Source organism: Numida meleagris, chromosome 2 (genome assembly GCF_002078875.1).
Source record: "Numida meleagris isolate 19003 breed g44 Domestic line chromosome 2, NumMel1.0, whole genome shotgun sequence".
Lineage (NCBI taxonomy): Eukaryota > Metazoa > Chordata > Aves > Galliformes > Numididae > Numida > Numida meleagris.
In genome coordinates this window covers 1,210,298-1,228,194 of record NC_034410.1, presented here as the reverse complement: position 1 = coordinate 1,228,194, position 17,897 = coordinate 1,210,298, and the positions used below count along the sequence as shown (strand labels likewise).

General features: G+C 47.2%; 1 protein-coding gene across 9 annotated transcripts in view; it reads left to right on the top strand.

Moving 5' to 3' along the window:
• Positions 1–17,897, top strand: part of OBSCN (obscurin, cytoskeletal calmodulin and titin-interacting RhoGEF) — a 140,488-nt gene that overhangs the window by 113,841 nt on the left and 8,750 nt on the right. For 8 of the 9 annotated variants that reach the window (XM_021389266.1, XM_021389262.1, XM_021389265.1 and 5 more), the window contains 18 exons: positions 1,047–1,268; positions 2,842–2,965; positions 3,253–3,386; positions 3,721–3,833; positions 4,738–4,906; positions 5,458–5,539; positions 6,213–6,413; positions 7,384–7,444; positions 8,177–8,254; positions 8,393–8,565; positions 9,435–9,461; positions 9,926–10,078; positions 10,351–10,396; positions 10,952–11,029; positions 12,507–16,131; positions 16,800–16,922; positions 17,147–17,257; positions 17,360–17,527. In XM_021389266.1, the coding sequence (XP_021244941.1) occupies positions 1,047–1,268; positions 2,842–2,965; positions 3,253–3,386; positions 3,721–3,833; positions 4,738–4,906; positions 5,458–5,539; positions 6,213–6,413; positions 7,384–7,444; positions 8,177–8,254; positions 8,393–8,565; positions 9,435–9,461; positions 9,926–10,078; positions 10,351–10,396; positions 10,952–11,029; positions 12,507–16,131; positions 16,800–16,922; positions 17,147–17,257; positions 17,360–17,527 (5,688 nt within the window). Of the gene's footprint in view, positions 1–1,046; positions 1,269–2,841; positions 2,966–3,252; positions 3,387–3,720; positions 3,834–4,737; positions 4,907–5,457; positions 5,540–6,212; positions 6,414–7,383; positions 7,445–8,176; positions 8,255–8,392; positions 8,566–9,434; positions 9,462–9,925; positions 10,079–10,350; positions 10,397–10,951; positions 11,030–12,506; positions 16,132–16,799; positions 16,923–17,074; positions 17,258–17,359; positions 17,528–17,897 lie in introns of those variants that run through there. The other variant, XM_021389268.1, reaches the window with a different exon arrangement.

The following is a 17,897-nucleotide window of genomic DNA, read 5'->3' as shown; positions in this document are numbered from 1 at the left end:
TGGGAAGTATGTTGAAAATTACAAAGGCTTGGGCATCCAGAACAGGATGTCTGAAGGGGAGCTTTTAAGCCAGATTTATCATGGACTGCATGCTTATTCGAGTTTGTACTCTTCCTTTGTGACTATGATGAATCGTTTTAACCTGACATGGGTTTCGTCTTTCTTTGATGGGTATTTTAGTGCCCTTAGATGTCTTCTGTCCCTTTGTTGTGCCTCATCAAGATTTGTGGACTGGACATTGGATAAGATTAGTTACTGAGGTCCTTTCCAATCTGATTCACCCAATATCCCTACCTTCACCTACCTTCTGCAGAGCTGAATGGGGATGAGCGTGTGCTGTTTGTCTCCTGGGTGTCTGTTCTGCAATGACGTGTGCTTGAGAATCCATTTTTGTTTGGAAAGCTTTCTGTCATCTCTCTTCCTTCAAGACTGTCATTTCTTGAGGCAGAAGTTACTTCTTCCTCTACAGCGCTTCTCTATGCACCGTCACTGAGCAGTACTGTATACACAAATGACCTTGACTCTAGAGCTGGCTTGCAAAAACACCGTCAACTGCAAATTTAAAAGTTGCAAGTGTCGAGCAAACCTAAATACCACCTAGTAGGACAAACACGTTCTTCTGCAAGCAGTAGCTTCGGGGTATTTCCTTGCAGGCTCAGGAAGCAGCAACTCTTCTTTAAGGGGCACTGCTGAGCCTGGTAAGTGCTCACTCCTCCTTCCCTTTCCCTGAGACAGTAATATCCTCCTCTCTATCAGCACAGTGCATAACCACTGGCTTTGTTTCACTGCTCCCAGTGGAAGTAAATTTGTCAAACCAGACAACATAAGGTTGGGCCGGGAGACAAATCCCTCTTTCCACTGTCTGGGAGTGTCCTCGTCGTGGTGGGACATGTCTGTCTGGAGTCTGTGTGCCTGTTTCCTTGTCGTGAGCTCGAGGAGAGGGGAAGGACGCGGTGACAGATGTTCCATCTGATTGCAGTGGGTTGCATGATGCCGTTGTTTTCTTTTTGCACGCAAGAGAGAAAAGCTCTTCTTCTTGTCTGTAGGAAAGCGTTCCCCGCGGTCAGAGCTGGAGACCTCTGTCCAGGCCTCCCTTCAGCGTGCTGATAAGGAGATCAAGACAGCTCTGAAGAAGCTCGTGGACTCAGCATCACAGCTTGTGACTCTTCCCCCAGACACACGAGGAGGCGGCCTTGGCCTACATGGAGCGGCTGGGCCTCTACTGCTCCATGAAGCCAGCACCCAAACCCAGGCTGTTGGGGGGCAGGGTAGGTCTGGAATGAGTCTGGAAGGTAGTGCATGGAGATTGATAGAGACAAAAAATGTTGAAAGCAATTATTTTTTTTCCCACATGGTTCTCTGCTTTGTTGTTTTGAACAGTTACAGGTTGTAAGAGGACATGCAGAACCAACAAAACATGGGGCTGTGGGTTGGGGTTGGGTTGGGCACAGCTTCGGGGCAGAGCTTTGTGGAAACAGGAGCTTGAGAACTGTGTTTGAAGCAGAGTTTGTTTCATCAACTTCCCGAAGTGAAGAAGTAGAGGATTTTTTCACATTTGGGCTTTTAACTTTTATTTTTTCTTTCTTTTTCCTTTTTTTTTTCCCTTTTCCTTTTTTTTCCTGGCTTCCTCTTTTTTTCTGGATTCCTTATTTTCCCTTTTCTTCTCTGTTGCATTCACAGAAGTTACTCAGTTTTGGATGCGGTGGGGTGGGGAAGAGCTATTGATTTTCTTATTGTCTGCCAAAAGCAAGCTGGAAATTTGAAATCTCTTTGCCAACTGCCAGAGAATGTATAGCGTGTTAGGCATGACGAGTTCCCCTGCAGTTCCTTGGCCCTGGAGTTGAACAGACTCCTCAGTCATTTAATTGATTAATGCCAATGACGTGCGTCACAATGTCTTGAACACAGGTTTCACATTTGGGTCATTTTCAAAGCATGTGAGCAAGCTGCAGCCCTGCCGCCCTTCCTCTTGCTTCTGCCACAGCAACTTGTCTGTCTCTGTTTGTGTCAAGTCAGGGTGACTGGCCTCCTCCAATGTAAACCTAAAAGGACAATGTCATGTAGCCCACAGCCCTCAAACTAAAGGTGCGGTTTCAAAAAAAAGATACTTTTGCCTAAAGCTGTAGAAGAATAGAATAGAAGGATTTCATGGACTTAGACCAAAAATAACCACTCAAAAAATGACAGGGCTTTAAAATCTTTTAAATTTTTTTCTCCTTTTCATGGGAAATCATCCATGCAAATAATCCTGTGGTGAAACAGGATGGCTCAAAAATCATTAGAAGTAAAATGTGAAATGGATTACATCTTTAATCTTAACTGCAGAGAGAATAGAGTGGTGAAGGAGATGATTCTGCAGTCCTTTCATTTGAGGCAACTAATTAAGTTATTAATAGGGGCATTATTCTAATAAGATGTGGACTTGACAGTCATCCCTTTGATCACATTTGAAGAAAAAGAAGGCAAATATTTTGATAGTGCTGGTAACCAGAAAGCCCAAGTCTATTTCCCACCCAGCTGGGATCTTTGACCCTGTTTCCTTCTTGTTCCTACTGACCACCTATCCTACCTGTGTCTGCATGTGTTTCCTTATAGAAAAACTCGTGCTGCCAGTCAGCATTGCATCCATTCAGCCTCTCTGATGTTATTCAAGCCCTTTGCTTCACGTGGTCGTCTCAAAAGGGCTGAATTCCCCTCTTATCTTCAACGATAGCGCTCAGCTGAGGTCAGAGGATTCCATTCTGACACAAGGCAGACTGGAGATGGCTTCAGAGGTTTGCCCTGGTTTTCAGGTGTGCCCTCATAGCTGAGGTGTCTAACTTTTCCTATTTCTGCTACCAGGCAAAGCACAAACGCAGATTCCAACTGAAGAACCAAGGGCGCCAATGCCCAGCCCTGGTCGTTCCCATGAAGAGACAGCTACTAGAGCTGAAAGCACTCAGGAGCACACAGTTCCCATTTCCAGGTAAACGTACATTCTAATACATAGATTTTCCTCTGTAGGGAAGCCAGTGGTGACTTGAACTGATTCTTGTAGGCTGTTACCTTTAGAGTTCTGTTCATACATGTATTGCACAAGAAGGATGTAAAATATTGGAGAGAAATGTACCCCACCAAAACAAAATTCTTCTTGTAATAATTTTAAGTAAATGTTGGTTGGTCTGGTGGTTAAACACACAGGTCAGTGGCAAGGTGTAACCCTATGGTTCTGCAGCCGTGTGACTGTGTCTTTTCTCTTGGCCTTCATGAAAGAGTTCCACCGGCTGCGGGGACAGGTGACTGGTACAGGAGAGAAGGGGATGTGGTCTGGGACGTGCACAGTGAAGTTTATATTGAGACCACGGAAAGAACTTGTGTGTATAAGACTGAGGAGAAGACCCCAACAAGTAAGGAGGAGCCTTGTCTCTATTTCTCAGGTCCTGTGACCATTGTCTTCCCTTTGGGTGGTATCTCTCGCTGACTGTGGTTTTGTTTGAAAGAATTCCATTTCTTAACCAGTAACTGTTTATGTAAAAAAAAAAAAAAAGTGATGTATAAGCATGAAGAAGCCTAAAAGTAATGCCAGTATAAAGAAGCCCAAATATATCACTGCGATATCTCTTGATTTGACTTTAAGCCAACATCATATCCTGGTTGTGGAAATCCCATTTGAGACACTGAACCTACATCATGAACAAAGTCATGGTACGGATAGTACAGCAAACCATTGTGTCTCACCAGGTCCTCCCTATATGCAAGTGACAATAGAGGATGTGCAGGTGAATTCCGGGGAGAGTGCCAAATTTCAGGCAGTCATTGAAGGAACCCCTCCGCCCACTGTTCTGTGGTTTAAGGTAAGGGCAGATGTTTCCCTGGCTGAGAATAAGGTCCGCAGAAAGGACTGCAAAACAACTCTTCCATGGGGAAAGCCTTTTTGTTCTTTCATTCTACACCTCTTATGCTGAATCTGGGTCTTATCTGTAGAGGGTTTTTAAATTGGCTGCAGTTCTTCCTGGAACCCCCATGCTTGAATTTTGCCTTGTGATGGCTCCTGTGTCACTGGGGCTCCTTTCACAAGATCATTTTGGGGACATAAATAGGCAAGAAGGGAGATTGATGTCTTTCTGAGAGGCACTGGGGTGTGTGCTGTCGTTTTTAGGGTCAGGAATGGGATTAAGAACGGTTTACTCCAATTGTCAACATGACTTTCAGGCTCTGTATCTTTTCCAAAGTTACTTGGTAAACTGAGTTCAAGGACAATAAATAATGCAACAGAAAGGAAAGAGAAATCATTTATCATTCCTCAGAATATTGTCGTTCCCCTCAGATAAGCCAGTGCTGTTCCACAGTGATTGTCAAAGTTTTGTTCCGGTGTGATAAAGAACAGCTCACAGCCCCTCATGTGACATAGGATTGCATCACTGTTAAATCTACCTGTATTAAATTTCATCTGACATCTTCCTGCCCAGTCAGGTGGGTTTGGTGTGCTGCAAAAGCCAAAGAATGAACCACGTCAACTGGGGATCCCTCCCCAGCCCACATCCCGGTGAACGGGCTCTGAAACAGAAATCTTGTCTCATAACATATAAGCAGAGAAACATTTAGCCATGGGGACTTCTTCAGCCAGCGTTTTGTTAGTGACTTTTGCTAGACGGAAAGGGATGTGTTGTAGCTCTGCTCTTTCTCATTTCTTGTAGAGAAGGAATGTCTGTTTCCATCTTGGTTTTCCAGTAACAAAAAGCGGTTCCATTCTTTCAGGGCACTACGCTGCTGACAGACAGCGATAGGCTCCATCAAGGGAAGGCAGGAACGACCTATTTCTTAATCCTGGACAAGGTTGTCTCAGAAGACGGTGGTGTTTATACCTGTGTTGCCAAAAACGCAGGAGGGGAGGTCTTGTGCAAAGCAGAGCTCGTTGTGCATGAAGGTAACGCCATTCTTTGAGCTGCATGACTTGCTCCAATAAGCTCTGCAGTGTGTACTCTGTTGTCGTCTTCCTTTGGCACCCAGATGGTATCCGCCACATATTCCAGCTTAGCATTTGTGTATTAGCAGTATGGCATGATCCAGTATAGAGGAAATCTTCTAATGACCTGCACAGAACAAATGAATCACAGAACCATAGAATTGCTCAGGTTGGAAAAGACCTTCAAGATCATCACGTCCAACCACAACCTAACCATACTGCTCTAACTCTAACAGCCCACTGTTAAATCATGTCCCTGAGCAGCTGAGTTTGATATTTTTGTTTCTTTTATCTCTGCTTGAGACTGTATGATGAACTGATATTATGGGCCACAGAAATAAGCATGGCCATACCCCAGCAAGCATGTTGGCAAGTTGTGTCATCCAGCAGCTATACCGAAGTTCAGAGGAGCCCTATATATTTTCCTGCCTCAAACTGTCCTGAAATAACTTTGTACACTATTAGCAATCTGGATATTAACCTTTATACTTTACTTTTCTTCATTTCCAAAGCTAAGAAAGACCAAGCAGCAAAGAAAGTGGCCACCCGGAGGAAACTCCATTCCTTGTATGAGGTTAAGCAGGAGATCGGAAGGTAAATGGATTTTCCAGCATCCAACATTTTCCAACACCCAGCTGCCCACCTGAGCTGCTGAGCAGCAGGAACAAGAGCCAGAACCATGAATTAATCTGAAGTGGTGAAAGCACTGGCAGAAATGGGAGATTGCCCCAATACAGGGGTGTTGGGAACTCTGTTCTGAAGTTTCTGACGGGTTGGGAGAGTCCATGGAGCCCACAGGTCGCTCCAACCAATAAAATGCATGGAGGTTTTTGGGATAAGTCGCATGACGTGGTCTACAGCAATCACAGGCACGGGCTGATGGTTGGACTACATGACCTTGGTGGTCTTTCCAACCTTAATGGTTCTATGAATAGGTGCCCAGGTATGGCTCTTGGGCAATATGAAGCTCAAAAGCCCGCAGCAATGTAGGTACCAGCACTGTGTCCTTCCAAGGGATCTGAGAGCATCGGCCTTTGTCATCACACATCTGGAATAGCTTTTCCTTCAATGCGAACTCACTGCTTAGTTTTGGAGACAGCCAGGAGAGGGCAATAGCAGCTCACACACAGAGAAATGAACGCTGTGTCAGAGAATATAAGCCCTGAGCAGCAGGAGCTGCCAAGGCTGGGGCTTGGGAAGGTCCACACCCACTGTACAAGGGCTTTGAAGTGGGGCTGAGCCGGGCTTGTCCTTTGATTCTGCACAGGGGCTGCTTCAGCTTTGTGAAACGAGTTGTACACAAAGGGAACAGAGTGTCTTGTGCTGCCAAATTCATCCCTCTGCGAAGCAAAACGAGGGCTCGAGCGCATCAGGAGAGGGACATACTCGCCTCTCTGTCCCACGACAGGATCACCAGGCTGCTGGATCAGTTTGAAACACGGAAAACCCTGATTTTGATCTTGGAGTTGTATCCTTTTCTGTGCTCCGTCTCCAAGGAGGCTGGAAAGTAATGGGCAGACCTCGTTTATTAAATTGCTGAGCAAATAACCAATTTTTAGCTCTTCCTGAGATAGCAGAACACACCCAACCTTTCCCTACACCGCACGTCCAGGCTGGACGTGGCTCTGGGCAGCCTGGTCTAGTGGTTGGAAACACTGCACTCAGCAGGGGGGTTGAAACTCAATGATCTTTGAGGTCCTTTTCAACCCAGGCCATTCTATGATTCTATGAAGATAGCACGGCTCTGTGTGTCCCCACTGAATTACTGTGTTTCTGCTGTTCTAGGAGAAGCCATGATACCTGCATGTATGAGTGTGAATGAGTTGTTAAGCACCAGAGACCTTTTCTGGAATGTCTGGAAGGGAATGGCTCTGTTCCCAATGAGGTCTCATAAATGCTGGCCTCTGTTAGCTGAGATGAGGTAGCTACAAAGTAAAAACAGCAATTTGGCTTCTGGATGCTAGGAAACCCCTAGAAAACAGAACCTGAGGCTCTTCAGGCAGGCAGGCCTTCACACAAACCACCAAATATGAGAAGTTTCAGAGCAAAATGGCTACTTGGTAAGTGAGAAGGGAAGATGAGGTGTTGGGACTTGTGAGAAGAGACGAGCCAACACTGCAAGCTGGAGACCCAAATCCCTAAACACAGCATTTGGTCTTTGTGGCAGTAGCACTGGATAAAGATTTAGAACAGCATGGGCTGAGTCACTGGGAGATCAGCAGGAGCAAGGCCAGCCTTGCCCTTCTGGAGGGCAACCACGATCTCCTGAGCCTTGAACACGTGCTCAAGAAACATGGAGGTGTGGCACTGAGGGACACGGTTGGTGGGCATGGTGGGGATGGGTTGGGGTTGGCCTTAGGGATCTTAAAGGTCTTTTCCAAGCTGAATGATTCTATGATTCTTTGAACTGTGGTTGTATTTTATCTTAATGCTGTAAGATGCTCCAGCGAAGAGCTCCTCGACCGTTTATTCAAGAAGAGTGTGGTCACTGAAGCAGAGGTAATCTTCCCTTCTCATTTCAATGTCCAGAGTTGGTGGGTGCCACCTGATCCTTCAGCACAGAATAACTTCCATCCACATTTTCTATTTCCAGTGTGAGAAATATATTTGAATTAGTGATAATCTGTCAAAACAGAATCAAGATTTAAAATGCATTTCCATCAGCTTTCAGTACTGAGTATATTCAGGGGACGACTGGAAACTACCAGTGATTTTGAACCACCAGCACTGCATTCAGCCTAATACAATCCGTATTTGCTGATGCACCATTCCTTTGCTATGGAGATGCTGTGTCTTCCCTTGCCTAATAAAGTAATGCTTTGTCTACTCAGAACTGTATATGCACCCACTCCCTTTCAGTCTCCAAACCAAGGTCTGATAAGAAGTGATGGTTTCTCAGATAGTTTTTTGTTCTTGTTATGTTCTTCTAAATATCGGGTGCTCAATGCTCAAAAGGTTTCACATCTCCCATCTGGTAGCCAGGCTTCGCCGTTTATTGGTAAAATTGATTTTTCTTGGAAATGTTCTGAGGAAAATGTCAGTTTACACTTCAAAATTCAAAGGCAGAGGACTTCCAGAGTTGAAGGTGGCTGTTAACTTCCTAGTTCAATCTGTCCCTCTATCCCATTAAAAAAAAAAACAAACATGGTGGAATCAGGGACCTCTTTATTTAATATGAATATTCAGTGGCTTAATGGCTGATTGCTTAAAACTGGATTTATTTTTTTTTAGGTGAAATTGTATATAAAGCAAATTTTGGAAGGAATCAATTATCTTCATAACAACAACATCCTTCATTTGGACATTAAGGTAACGTGTAGTGGCAGGGCGAGCTTGTCATAGCCTCTTGTTGGCTTAGTTATTTTCCATTTGAATTATTCTAATTTGCAACTGAAAATATTGCCTGATCTCAGTAAAAGCTTCTTTATATTTCATTTCATTTTCCAGCCTCTGAATATCCTCATGGTTTATCCTGAGAGGGAAGACCTTAAGATCTGTGACTTTGGGTTTGCTCAGAAGATCACGCCCTTGGAGCCTCAGTTCAGCAAATATGGGTCTCCAGAATTCGTTGCCCCAGAAATTGTCTCTCAATCACCGGTGTCGAAAGCAACTGATATCTGGTAACCTGCTGTCTTTCTAAAAAGCTTTTGCACTGAACAGCCTGAATTTGGGGCATCTGGGTTAAAATAAGTGTTTTCTTAGGAGTATGTAATGACATTACTGTGTGTACACTCATGGGGTAATTTACTGTAGTTACATCAAACTATTTTGCAGTGGATGGGCTTCATTTTGTCACAAGCTCAGTTCCCTCATCTTTCCCAAATTAATGTGCAGAATTCTGGGGAGTCCGTTGGGCGGAGTCCTGTGCTATTGAACAAACCTGGAATGTCTGCAGTGCAGCAATTGTACCAATGTACCAATTGCTTACACAAAAAGGGCATTAATGAGTGAGTAATACTGTATGTTGGTAGAGATGGTGCCGTTAATAAAGGTGCTTCCATATAACAAAAGGGAATAGCAAGGGAAGCTGAACGTGAACACTGAGAATCCAAAACCCATTGAGGCTATTTAATGCTCCTTTTTGTTTTTGTTGGGTTTTTTTTTTCTGTTTTGGTCAACAGTAGTTGATGCCTGACAATAATTAGCCTGACAAGCTAATTAATGCAAAGAAGCGTCTTAAGGAAAGCAGTCTTTAATAAAGGGATGGTAGCTCAAGAGCAGGGCCCCAGGAGGCCTTCTAGAAAAAAAAGAAACAAACTCCAAAAACGTATTTTGAGCTTTCTTCTTTACTTATTCTTTAAAAATGGAGGAATACTTGAAACCAATTTTATAAAAGTGCTGAAAGAAAGGAAAAGAAACCAACCAAAAAAAACAACAAAGGGTGAAAGCAGAAGCTTTGGGGATTTGTCACCTTGGGAAAGGGGCAGTGTGCTTGAGAAGGAAGGAAAAAAGGACAGGCAGCTGACATTTTCGTTCCCTCTCCTCTCAGGGCTGTTGGAGTCATCACCTATTTAAGGTAAGTACATCTGCTTGGATGTGCTTGTTTGATACCCCTTTGTCGGTCAGCGCCCTCCAGCTCCTTCAAATGGGATCTGAGGGAGTGAAGCATTGAGTTCTTCAGTGTTGTTTTGTAACTCTCTCCATTGGCTGCTCTTTCTGTGCTGCCAAAGGTCGTTTGGTCACTGTCCCTGTGTAAAGTCTTGAGAACTCCAGTCTTCCTCTTGCCCGTTTTAGCCATCATCCTACCGTAGCCATCAACCTTACCTGTCAAACAGGGATAAATAATTCAGTTGGACATTGAGAAAATGGGGTGGAAGATGCTCTGTAGTGGATGCTCTGTTGGCAAGTTCTGCAAGTCCCGCACATGGAGTCCCTCAAGCACTTGAAAGCCCCATGTAGATGTTTGTGCTTCAGTCCTCTGAACAGCAAATGCAAGTCTAAAGTCTGTCCCCTTCTATTTTACGGTGCTCCATAAACAAGCCTGACGTGCAAGTCTCCATTTGCTGGGGAGAATGACAGAGGAACCCTTCTAAATATCCAGAAGGGAGACGTTTCATGGACCGCTCCCGATTTTGTTCACCTGAGTGAAGACGCAAAAGATTTTATAAAGCGGATCCTACAGCAGCAGCCCAGGTAAGTGCGTTTCGGCGCTTCCTGCAGGCAGCCTGCAGGGATGCCTTGATCTCGGGATCAGTGCTGAGCCTCAACATGGGCCAGAAGGGTTGTTCCACCTCCAGGGAAGGAAACCTGGGGCTGAACGCTTCTTTCTGGCTGGCTTCTTGGCTCCAAAACAGCAGCAAAAGGCCAGACAGAAATGCATCCGCACAACGCGGGCCCCTTCAGGAAGATCTCGTGAGTGCTGTTTGAAGATTTGCTCCTAATGAGGTGTTCTTTTCTCTGATCAGAGACAGGCCTGGCGCTTCGGACTGCCTTTCCCACAGGTGGTTCATGGTAAGTTCGTCCTGGTTCCTTACTACAGTCATTAAATTTGTTTTTGGTTGGAAGAGACCTTTGGAGGGGCAGCTATAAGGCTGTTTGAGAACTGTTTGCTCTTTTATTTCTTCTCTCGGTCTCCCGCTTTCTGTCCTACACAGAAGTGCAGGCATGGCTCTCTGGAAAGAGGAGACACGTTGGCGTTGACTTGCCAGGATATCCTCCCTTTCAAAAGATTACTACCAACATGAGTAAATACAACATCTCTGTACAGAGAAGAAGCTGTGGCTTTGCAGAAGGAGGTTATGTTTTATATCCCGATGGCTTAAATCCCTATGGGCAAAGAGCTAAAAAAATCTTCTTCATAGGAACTTTATCACATGCATTGAACGAGGCTTGCTTTTATAATTGAAAAGCTGATGTTGCCTGCAGTCATGGGTTTGTAGAATTTGATCTATTACTTCTCAAACAAAGCAATTCTGGAAGAAGTCACTCCTTGAAAAAAATAATAACAACCAGGAACTGCAGTCAGGATTTTTTAACCACTGATTTTCCTCTCATTCTACCCCGCAGCACAATCTCCCCCTCGAAGAGGCTCATTTCATTAACACCAAGCAGCTCAAATTCATTGTGGCTCGGAGCAAGTGGCAGGTGAGTTGGCCTTAAGGTCGGTTTGTTCTTTTTAGTTAATTATTTTTTAATTACATTAGCATCTTTTAAAGTCCGTTGGGCTCAGACAGTGAGCACAGCAGAGATCTCAGCATGGCTACGAATAGGGAATACCCAAGAAGTCAATGAGCGTGGCAGAAATGAATTACCCAGGCTTTACTGCCGTCCTGGGTTGTGTGCAGGGCTCTTCCACCAGGCTCTGAAGCAAAGATTAAGGCCCCTGCCTTTAGGTGGGTAGATGTGATCAGGTGTCAGCATTCCTGTTCACATCAGAGAGAGCAGTGGAGTCAGCAGAAATTTTCTTTTTTTTTTTTTTTAAAGTATTTCTGTGACATACATGCATTGTGTCACTTATAGTCCAGCATATGTGAGAACAGCATAGCATAGCATGGAACAGAATAGAACTGAACAGATTAGAATGATTCAATTGGAAGAGACCTACAAAAATTACCAAGTCCAACTGAACTGCCTGATCCCTTCAGGGCTAACCAAAAGTCAAAGCATCATTATTAAAGGGCATTGTCCAAATGCCTCTTGAGCACTGACAGGCATGGGACATCACATGCCTCTCTAGGAAGCCTGTTCCAGTTTGACCATCCTCATGGTAAAGAAATTTCTCCTGCTCTCCAGTCTAAGCCTCCCATGGTGCAGCTTTGTGCTGTTCCCATGTGTCCTTTCATTGGATACCACAGAGAAGAGATTTGCACCTCCCATTATGTGGTCCAGTCCCAGTAATGCAGGACTTGGAAATTAGAAGTGCTAAAAAGCAAACGTGGAGAAAATGACCTCCCCAGTGCAGGTGCCTGTACGATGCGTGGCTGTGTGCAAGCTAGCTACCCTCAGCTGTCTTTGCAATTGGTGAGCTGCAAAGAGACATGTCCCAGGAAGTCTCCTCTTTTCTTGAAGTTGTCTGAAATAATCAGATTGATTGCCTGCTGAGGATGCCCAATTCCCTCTGGTGGCTGTAAGTGAAGGCCAGCTGCTCAGCTTCAGCTGCCACGTGTGATGCGGCTGAAGCTGGAGCAGATGATTCCTGCTGCCTGCACTATGGTGGGGCTTCTGCTGGCCCGAACCACTGCAGGTCATACCACAGTCAGTGGATTTAAGGCCATTTACTCCAGCAAGGCGCTTACCTAATGTGTTCAGTCAAAAAAAAACCTTTTTCCACCTGCTTTGAATGGTTAGATTGCCTTTAAAAACCCGAGGCTGCGTCCTGCCTCTCTGATCACAACAATGTGCCCTGAAGCCAGTATAGTTCCACTGCTGTGAGTGAGACAAGGGGGATACTCAGAGAACAACTGGGACCTAAACAGACAATGTCTACTAAAGGGTGTCAGCGTGCTATTAAAGCAGTCTGAGCGGTCTTTTATGAGCACAGAAGATCATTTTCGTGTTTTTGCTTTACCATGCTCCTCCCACGTTCCCATCTGATGGCACCGCGTTTCGTTTCGGTTTTCAGCGGTCGCTGATGTGCTATAAATCCATCCTGGTGATGCGATCCATCCCAGAAATCCTAGAAAGGACGCACGACAACACCTCCCTGGCCATCTCCAGGCACCTGATTGAGGAGAGCACTTCCTCCAGCACCAGCGGCTCGTCTTCGGACAACGAGAACTCGCACTTCCCCAAGAAGGGGCACTTTGGTTCTACACCCGAACTGCACCTGTCCATATTTGATGCACCGAGCAGTCAGGAGCCTCCAAGGCACGTAAGCGAAGAGAAGCACTCCGGATTCTCAGTCCCTCCTGTAAAACCCACGAGGAGGAAGTACGCTGCAGTGAAAAGCGAAGCGGGGGACAAATCGCCTACAGAGAGCCAAGAGCTTGGGGCGAGCATTTTAAAAGAGAAAGAGGAAGGGCTTCATCCCAGGATTCAAGATGAAAGAGGAGAGCGGTCCCAAAGAAGTCATGCAGCTGAGCCTTCATCAGTGAAGACTTCCGCAGAAAGCCCACCAGATCAAAAACAGAAGCCGGACATAGTTGTATCTGAAATGGACAGAGCTGAAAAGGCTGGGGGTGGGACAGAAAAGCCACCTGTGTGTGTTCCTCGACAGAGTGTCATTAAAAGCACTTTCTACAGCCAAGCAGCCGAGCTCCCTGCGAGGGCACCTTCCTCTCCGGGCAGGGAGCTCAGGAGGCACCTGGACAGGGCCAGGAGGACGTTCCGGAAAGCTGGGTATTCCAAGGTGCCCCTCAGTGGTCTCCGTGAACCCCTTCTGGAACAGTTCGAACTGGAAGAAGAGGAGAGCAAGGCTGGAGATGAGCACAGGGAGAGTCTGCTTGGTTCCCTGACCAAGTCAGCTTCATTTGATACTGCGAGGAAACCACCGCATCCTGCCATCGCTGGCTCGAGCCGAAGTCGTTCCCTGGATGACTACAGGCTGAGAGCCTCCAGATCTGTGAGGGAACAAGATATTTTGGAAGAAGACTATGATATCACGGCACAGGAAAGTTGCCCCGAGGGCAGCGAGCACTGCGACTTTCCTGCAAAGCCAGGCAAGGGAGGTGCTGCAGGCACTTCGAAGCAAGGAGACGTTAGGACAGCCGGCAAGGACTGCTCGGGAGAGCAGCTCTCTCCTTCCACACACTGTGAGGGCAGTGGGTGCCCGTCTGTTTCTTTGCAACAGCTCGAGAGACTTCCAGCGTCACCTCACAGAAGCGAGAATAGGAAGCATTTACTGAAGAAGTCAAAGGCTACTTATATTGAGGAGGAAGATTTGGAAGGCAAAAGCCCCGTTCCGTCTGCCCAGCACTCAGACTTAGCCATGCCAACAGCTCAAAAACATGAAATCCCAGAGGCTGTGTCTATCCCTGGAGCTTCTGACGTGGCTTTGCAGGGGGGTGAGCAGGCCACTTCGGCTCTGCCACAGCCAGAATCCACCTCCAGGTCCGCCCCTGGAGCGTGCCCCCCACCCCAGGACTCTGCTCACAGCCCTCCTGACCTACAAGGGGAAGGCTTCCTCATCAAAAGGGCAGCCCCGGCTGCTCCTTGGACGGACAAAAAGCGGAAACAATCCCATGAGAAGCCTTCTGCTCCCAGCGCTGCCACCTCTGATCTCATGGAGCATGAAAGCTCTGCTGCTTTAACAGGCCTGCGGACAGAAATTGATTGCTTTCCAGAATATAAAGGCAAAACTCGGCAACTTTCTGATGAAAGCATTCTGGCGCCTGCTGCCTTGGGGGGCAAAGAGCCAGGTATCCCACCCGTTCCTCAAACAGCTGATAAAGATGCTCACCAGAAGCTGAAGAGCTCTAAAGAGGTGAGACCTACTGTCCTGGAGGACGTGGGACCCGCTGTTGCAGGGATCACCTCACTTGCAGCCCGTGATGGTGAAAGTCAAGCCCACAAGAAGGCTTCTGCTCATGCAGACACATCAGCCATGCCAAAGGGGGAGCATCCAGTTGTTCCCAAAGTCCCACCACCAAAACCAGTGCGAACTTCCATCGCTGGCAGAGCGCAGCACACTGAATGGCCAGCTCGCAGCAAGGAGAGGCCTGCTGCTCTGAGGAGTGAAGGTCCATCTGTCATAGAGGTTGTTCCCAGTTTGGTCCATGAAGCTGAAATCAAGGGAGCTGAACCCCAGCAGGTTCCTGAAGGCAGTGGCACAGCACCTGCTGCTCTGGAGGGCAGACACCCAGCTGTAACCGCTTCGTCCCAAAAACCTCGTCTCCCTTCAGTCCATGAGATTGAAAGGCAAGAACACCTGAAGGCATCATTTCCCAGCGAGGTGAGATCCATCGTCACAACAAGTGGAAGCCCAGGGGCTGGACAGACCTCGTCTGCTGCATTCCCCAAGAGTGGAAGTCAGGTGTTGGAGCAGCACAAGGCTCCTTATCCTAGTGGGAAAGTTTCTGCTGCTCAGGAGGGTGTGCACCCAACCATCTTAGCTGCTCCACCACCAGAAGTTCAGTCTCCAGCTTCAGTCTATCAGCTGGAATATGAGGAACAGCTGATGATTTATGGTGAGGACAGAGATACTGCCTTGGGAAGTGGAAGCTGCGATGCTGGAAAACCTGTTCCACCGTCGCTCCTCAGGGATGGAAGTCAGGAGCTCTCACAGCACAGGTCTTCTTTTTACAGTGATGAGGAATCTGCTGCCCTGGAGGGTTTGGTGGACGAGATGGTTTCCCTCTCTGAAGAGATGAACGTGTGGGCAGAGTCAGTTGCTGGTCAGGAGGAGTGCAGAAAGCACATCTCTGCTCCCACGGATACGTTCTACAAAGGCCCAGATGGCCAAGCACCTACAGACATCTCCTGCCACACTGTACAAAGTAAAATAGAAGAACTATCTGAGCTGGATGATCTGGCTGAATCCTATTTTGCCCTGAGCGAGGAGTCAGCAGCAGTGCAAGGGCAGCGAGCTCAAATGGTGCCTGGGGAATGTGAACACCTGGAGGACTTAGCACTGGAGAGCCCCAGTTCCAGCCAAGAGAGCGTTCCCCCAGTGGACAGCTCTGCTGTTGGAAAAGCCCCCAGCCAAGTGCCAGTGAACAAGGGCACTGGTAGGCACCCAGAAGTTTCTCTGGTGAAAATCAAAGACCTGTCGGATGAAACACCCTGTCTTGGCAGCGGAACTCCCAAACTCGACATATCGGAGGTAGAGCCTGCCTATTTGAATTTCTCGGATTTGTATGACATTGTCTATTTTCCATTTGAGTTTATGAATTTTAGGAAGCCTCAGCCCAAACCAACGGGCAGACGGTTTATACCTTTAAGTGAAAGGGCAAGGTCACCTCCCAGGGGCCATCTGCATAAGGAGAAGAGGCTGTGCATCAGAGAAGAGGCAGAAGGAAAGAAAGGGAAGAACCATTTGGAAATATCTGAGGATTCCAAGGGGGCTAACCTGTTAGCCACGGGAAAAGTGCCAGAGAGTCACAGGGAAATGTACGGCCCTCAGAAGGACTCGAGTGGTAAGCAGAAAAGCTCTTTCTCCAGCAAGCCCGGGCTCTTTAAGCCTTATGGAAGGTCTCATTCGGCGGAGCGGTCAGTGGAGCAGAGTCTGAAGAAGAAAGTAAAAGCTTCTGTTGCCCATATTTCAAGGATCCTAAAAGGAAAGATATCTCCAGAGCCAGAGTCAGAGGAAGGTAAGTATTTCACTCTGTGCCTTCATGGGGTCACCACTATAACCAGGCACTGCTACATCTGCCCTTTTTTCCCCAGTGTATCTGAGGTTAGACACTCATTGCAAAACTGACTTCCTCGCAGAGTCAGCTGGGCTAACCTGCTGATGGCAGCAGCTTAAATTCCCCTGCCTGAGCTTTCACAAAAGCATGTTGGGGCTGGATGGCACTTCACTCCCTGTAGCATCTTCTGCAGTTGTCCTCTGACCATGAGGATAAGACTGGGCGAAGTTGGCAAACTCACTCTGGCGACCTGCCCTGATGATACTCAAGTCTGGACAACAGAACCTGTCCTTATTTCTCTGTTGTTCCTAGATACAGGCAACAGAACCTGTCCTTATTTCTCTGTTGTTCCTAGATACAGGCAACAGAACCTGTCCTTATTTCTCTGTTGTTCCTAGATACAGGCAACAGAACCTGTCCTTATTTCTCTGTTGTTCCTAACTATGCCATGTTCTCCCCATGTACCATTTTCCTCATGCTAGTTGTCACAGCCTTCCCTGTTGACTAAAGGCTCGTTGATAAGGAGGCCTCTCACGGCTGAGCTATGTACATGTGAACAGCAGAGCTGTCTGCTGTGAATGATAAGGAATGATGGCCTCGAATGACTTCTCATCCTTTCCCTGAAACAGAGTTTGGCGAGCTGGGAAGTGAGGCAGTAGAAAAAGAGCCCGTAACGGGGGCCGAAGGATCTCTGAAGTGGAAATCAGGACTTCCTTCGTTCAGATTACCAAGCCTCATGCCAAAAGAGAAAGGTATTGCTGGTGCAGAAGTTGTGTCGTGTGCATGGAACTGAGCAGGGCCTCTGTGCCTGTGTGTCCCGAATGACTCTGAAAACCCACAGTTGGAGGAGTACCACGGCATGAACAAAACACTCACTCTTTAACTGATTGAAAATGTTTTCCAGTGTTCTTCTCGCAGTTATTGTCCACGTAGCACTCCTGGCCATCCTGCGTCAATGCTTGTCTCTTCTTGGCAGCACCCTCGTTCGTTGAGGAGCTCCTGGACCAGGCGGCTGCAGCGGGGCAGTGCGTGACGCTGTCGTGCCGGACGGCCCCTCACTCCTCCCTGCACATCCGCTGGTTCAGAGGTGAGCTTGCAGCCCCCTGCAGGTCCCTCCAGGGCAGGGGTGGCTGAGGCACCTCTGGCTGCATTGGCAGGGTTCTTATTTCTCATACGTTCCGCCTTGCAGATGGGATACCAGTCCACAGCAGCAGTCGGATCCTCATCTCATCCACACTCAAGCACTTCCAGCTGTTAACTATTCTCTCTGTCAGTGCTGAGGATTTTGGCATTTACACCTGTGTGGCCACCAGCTCCCTGGGCTCAGCATCCACCTCTTGCGTTGTAAGGAAAGCAGGTAACACAAGGATCTACCTTTTTATGCTGAAAGGGCTGATTTTGAATCATAGAGTCATAGAATCATAGAATGGCCTGGGTTGAAAAGGACCTCAAAGATCATCCAGTCTCAACCCCAAAGCTGAGTGCAGGGCCACCAACCACCAGACCAGGCTGCCCAGAGCCACGTCCAGCCTGGCCTTGAATGCCTCCAGGGACGGGGCATCCACAACCTCCTTGGGCAACCTGTTTCAGTGTCTCACCACCCTCTGAGTGAAAAACTTCCTCCTAACATCTAACCTAAACCTCCCCTGTCTCAATTTAAAACCATTCCCCCTTGAAGCTGAAGGCAGACCCAAGTGTAGGGATGGCAGTGCTTCTGCCACCAAGAA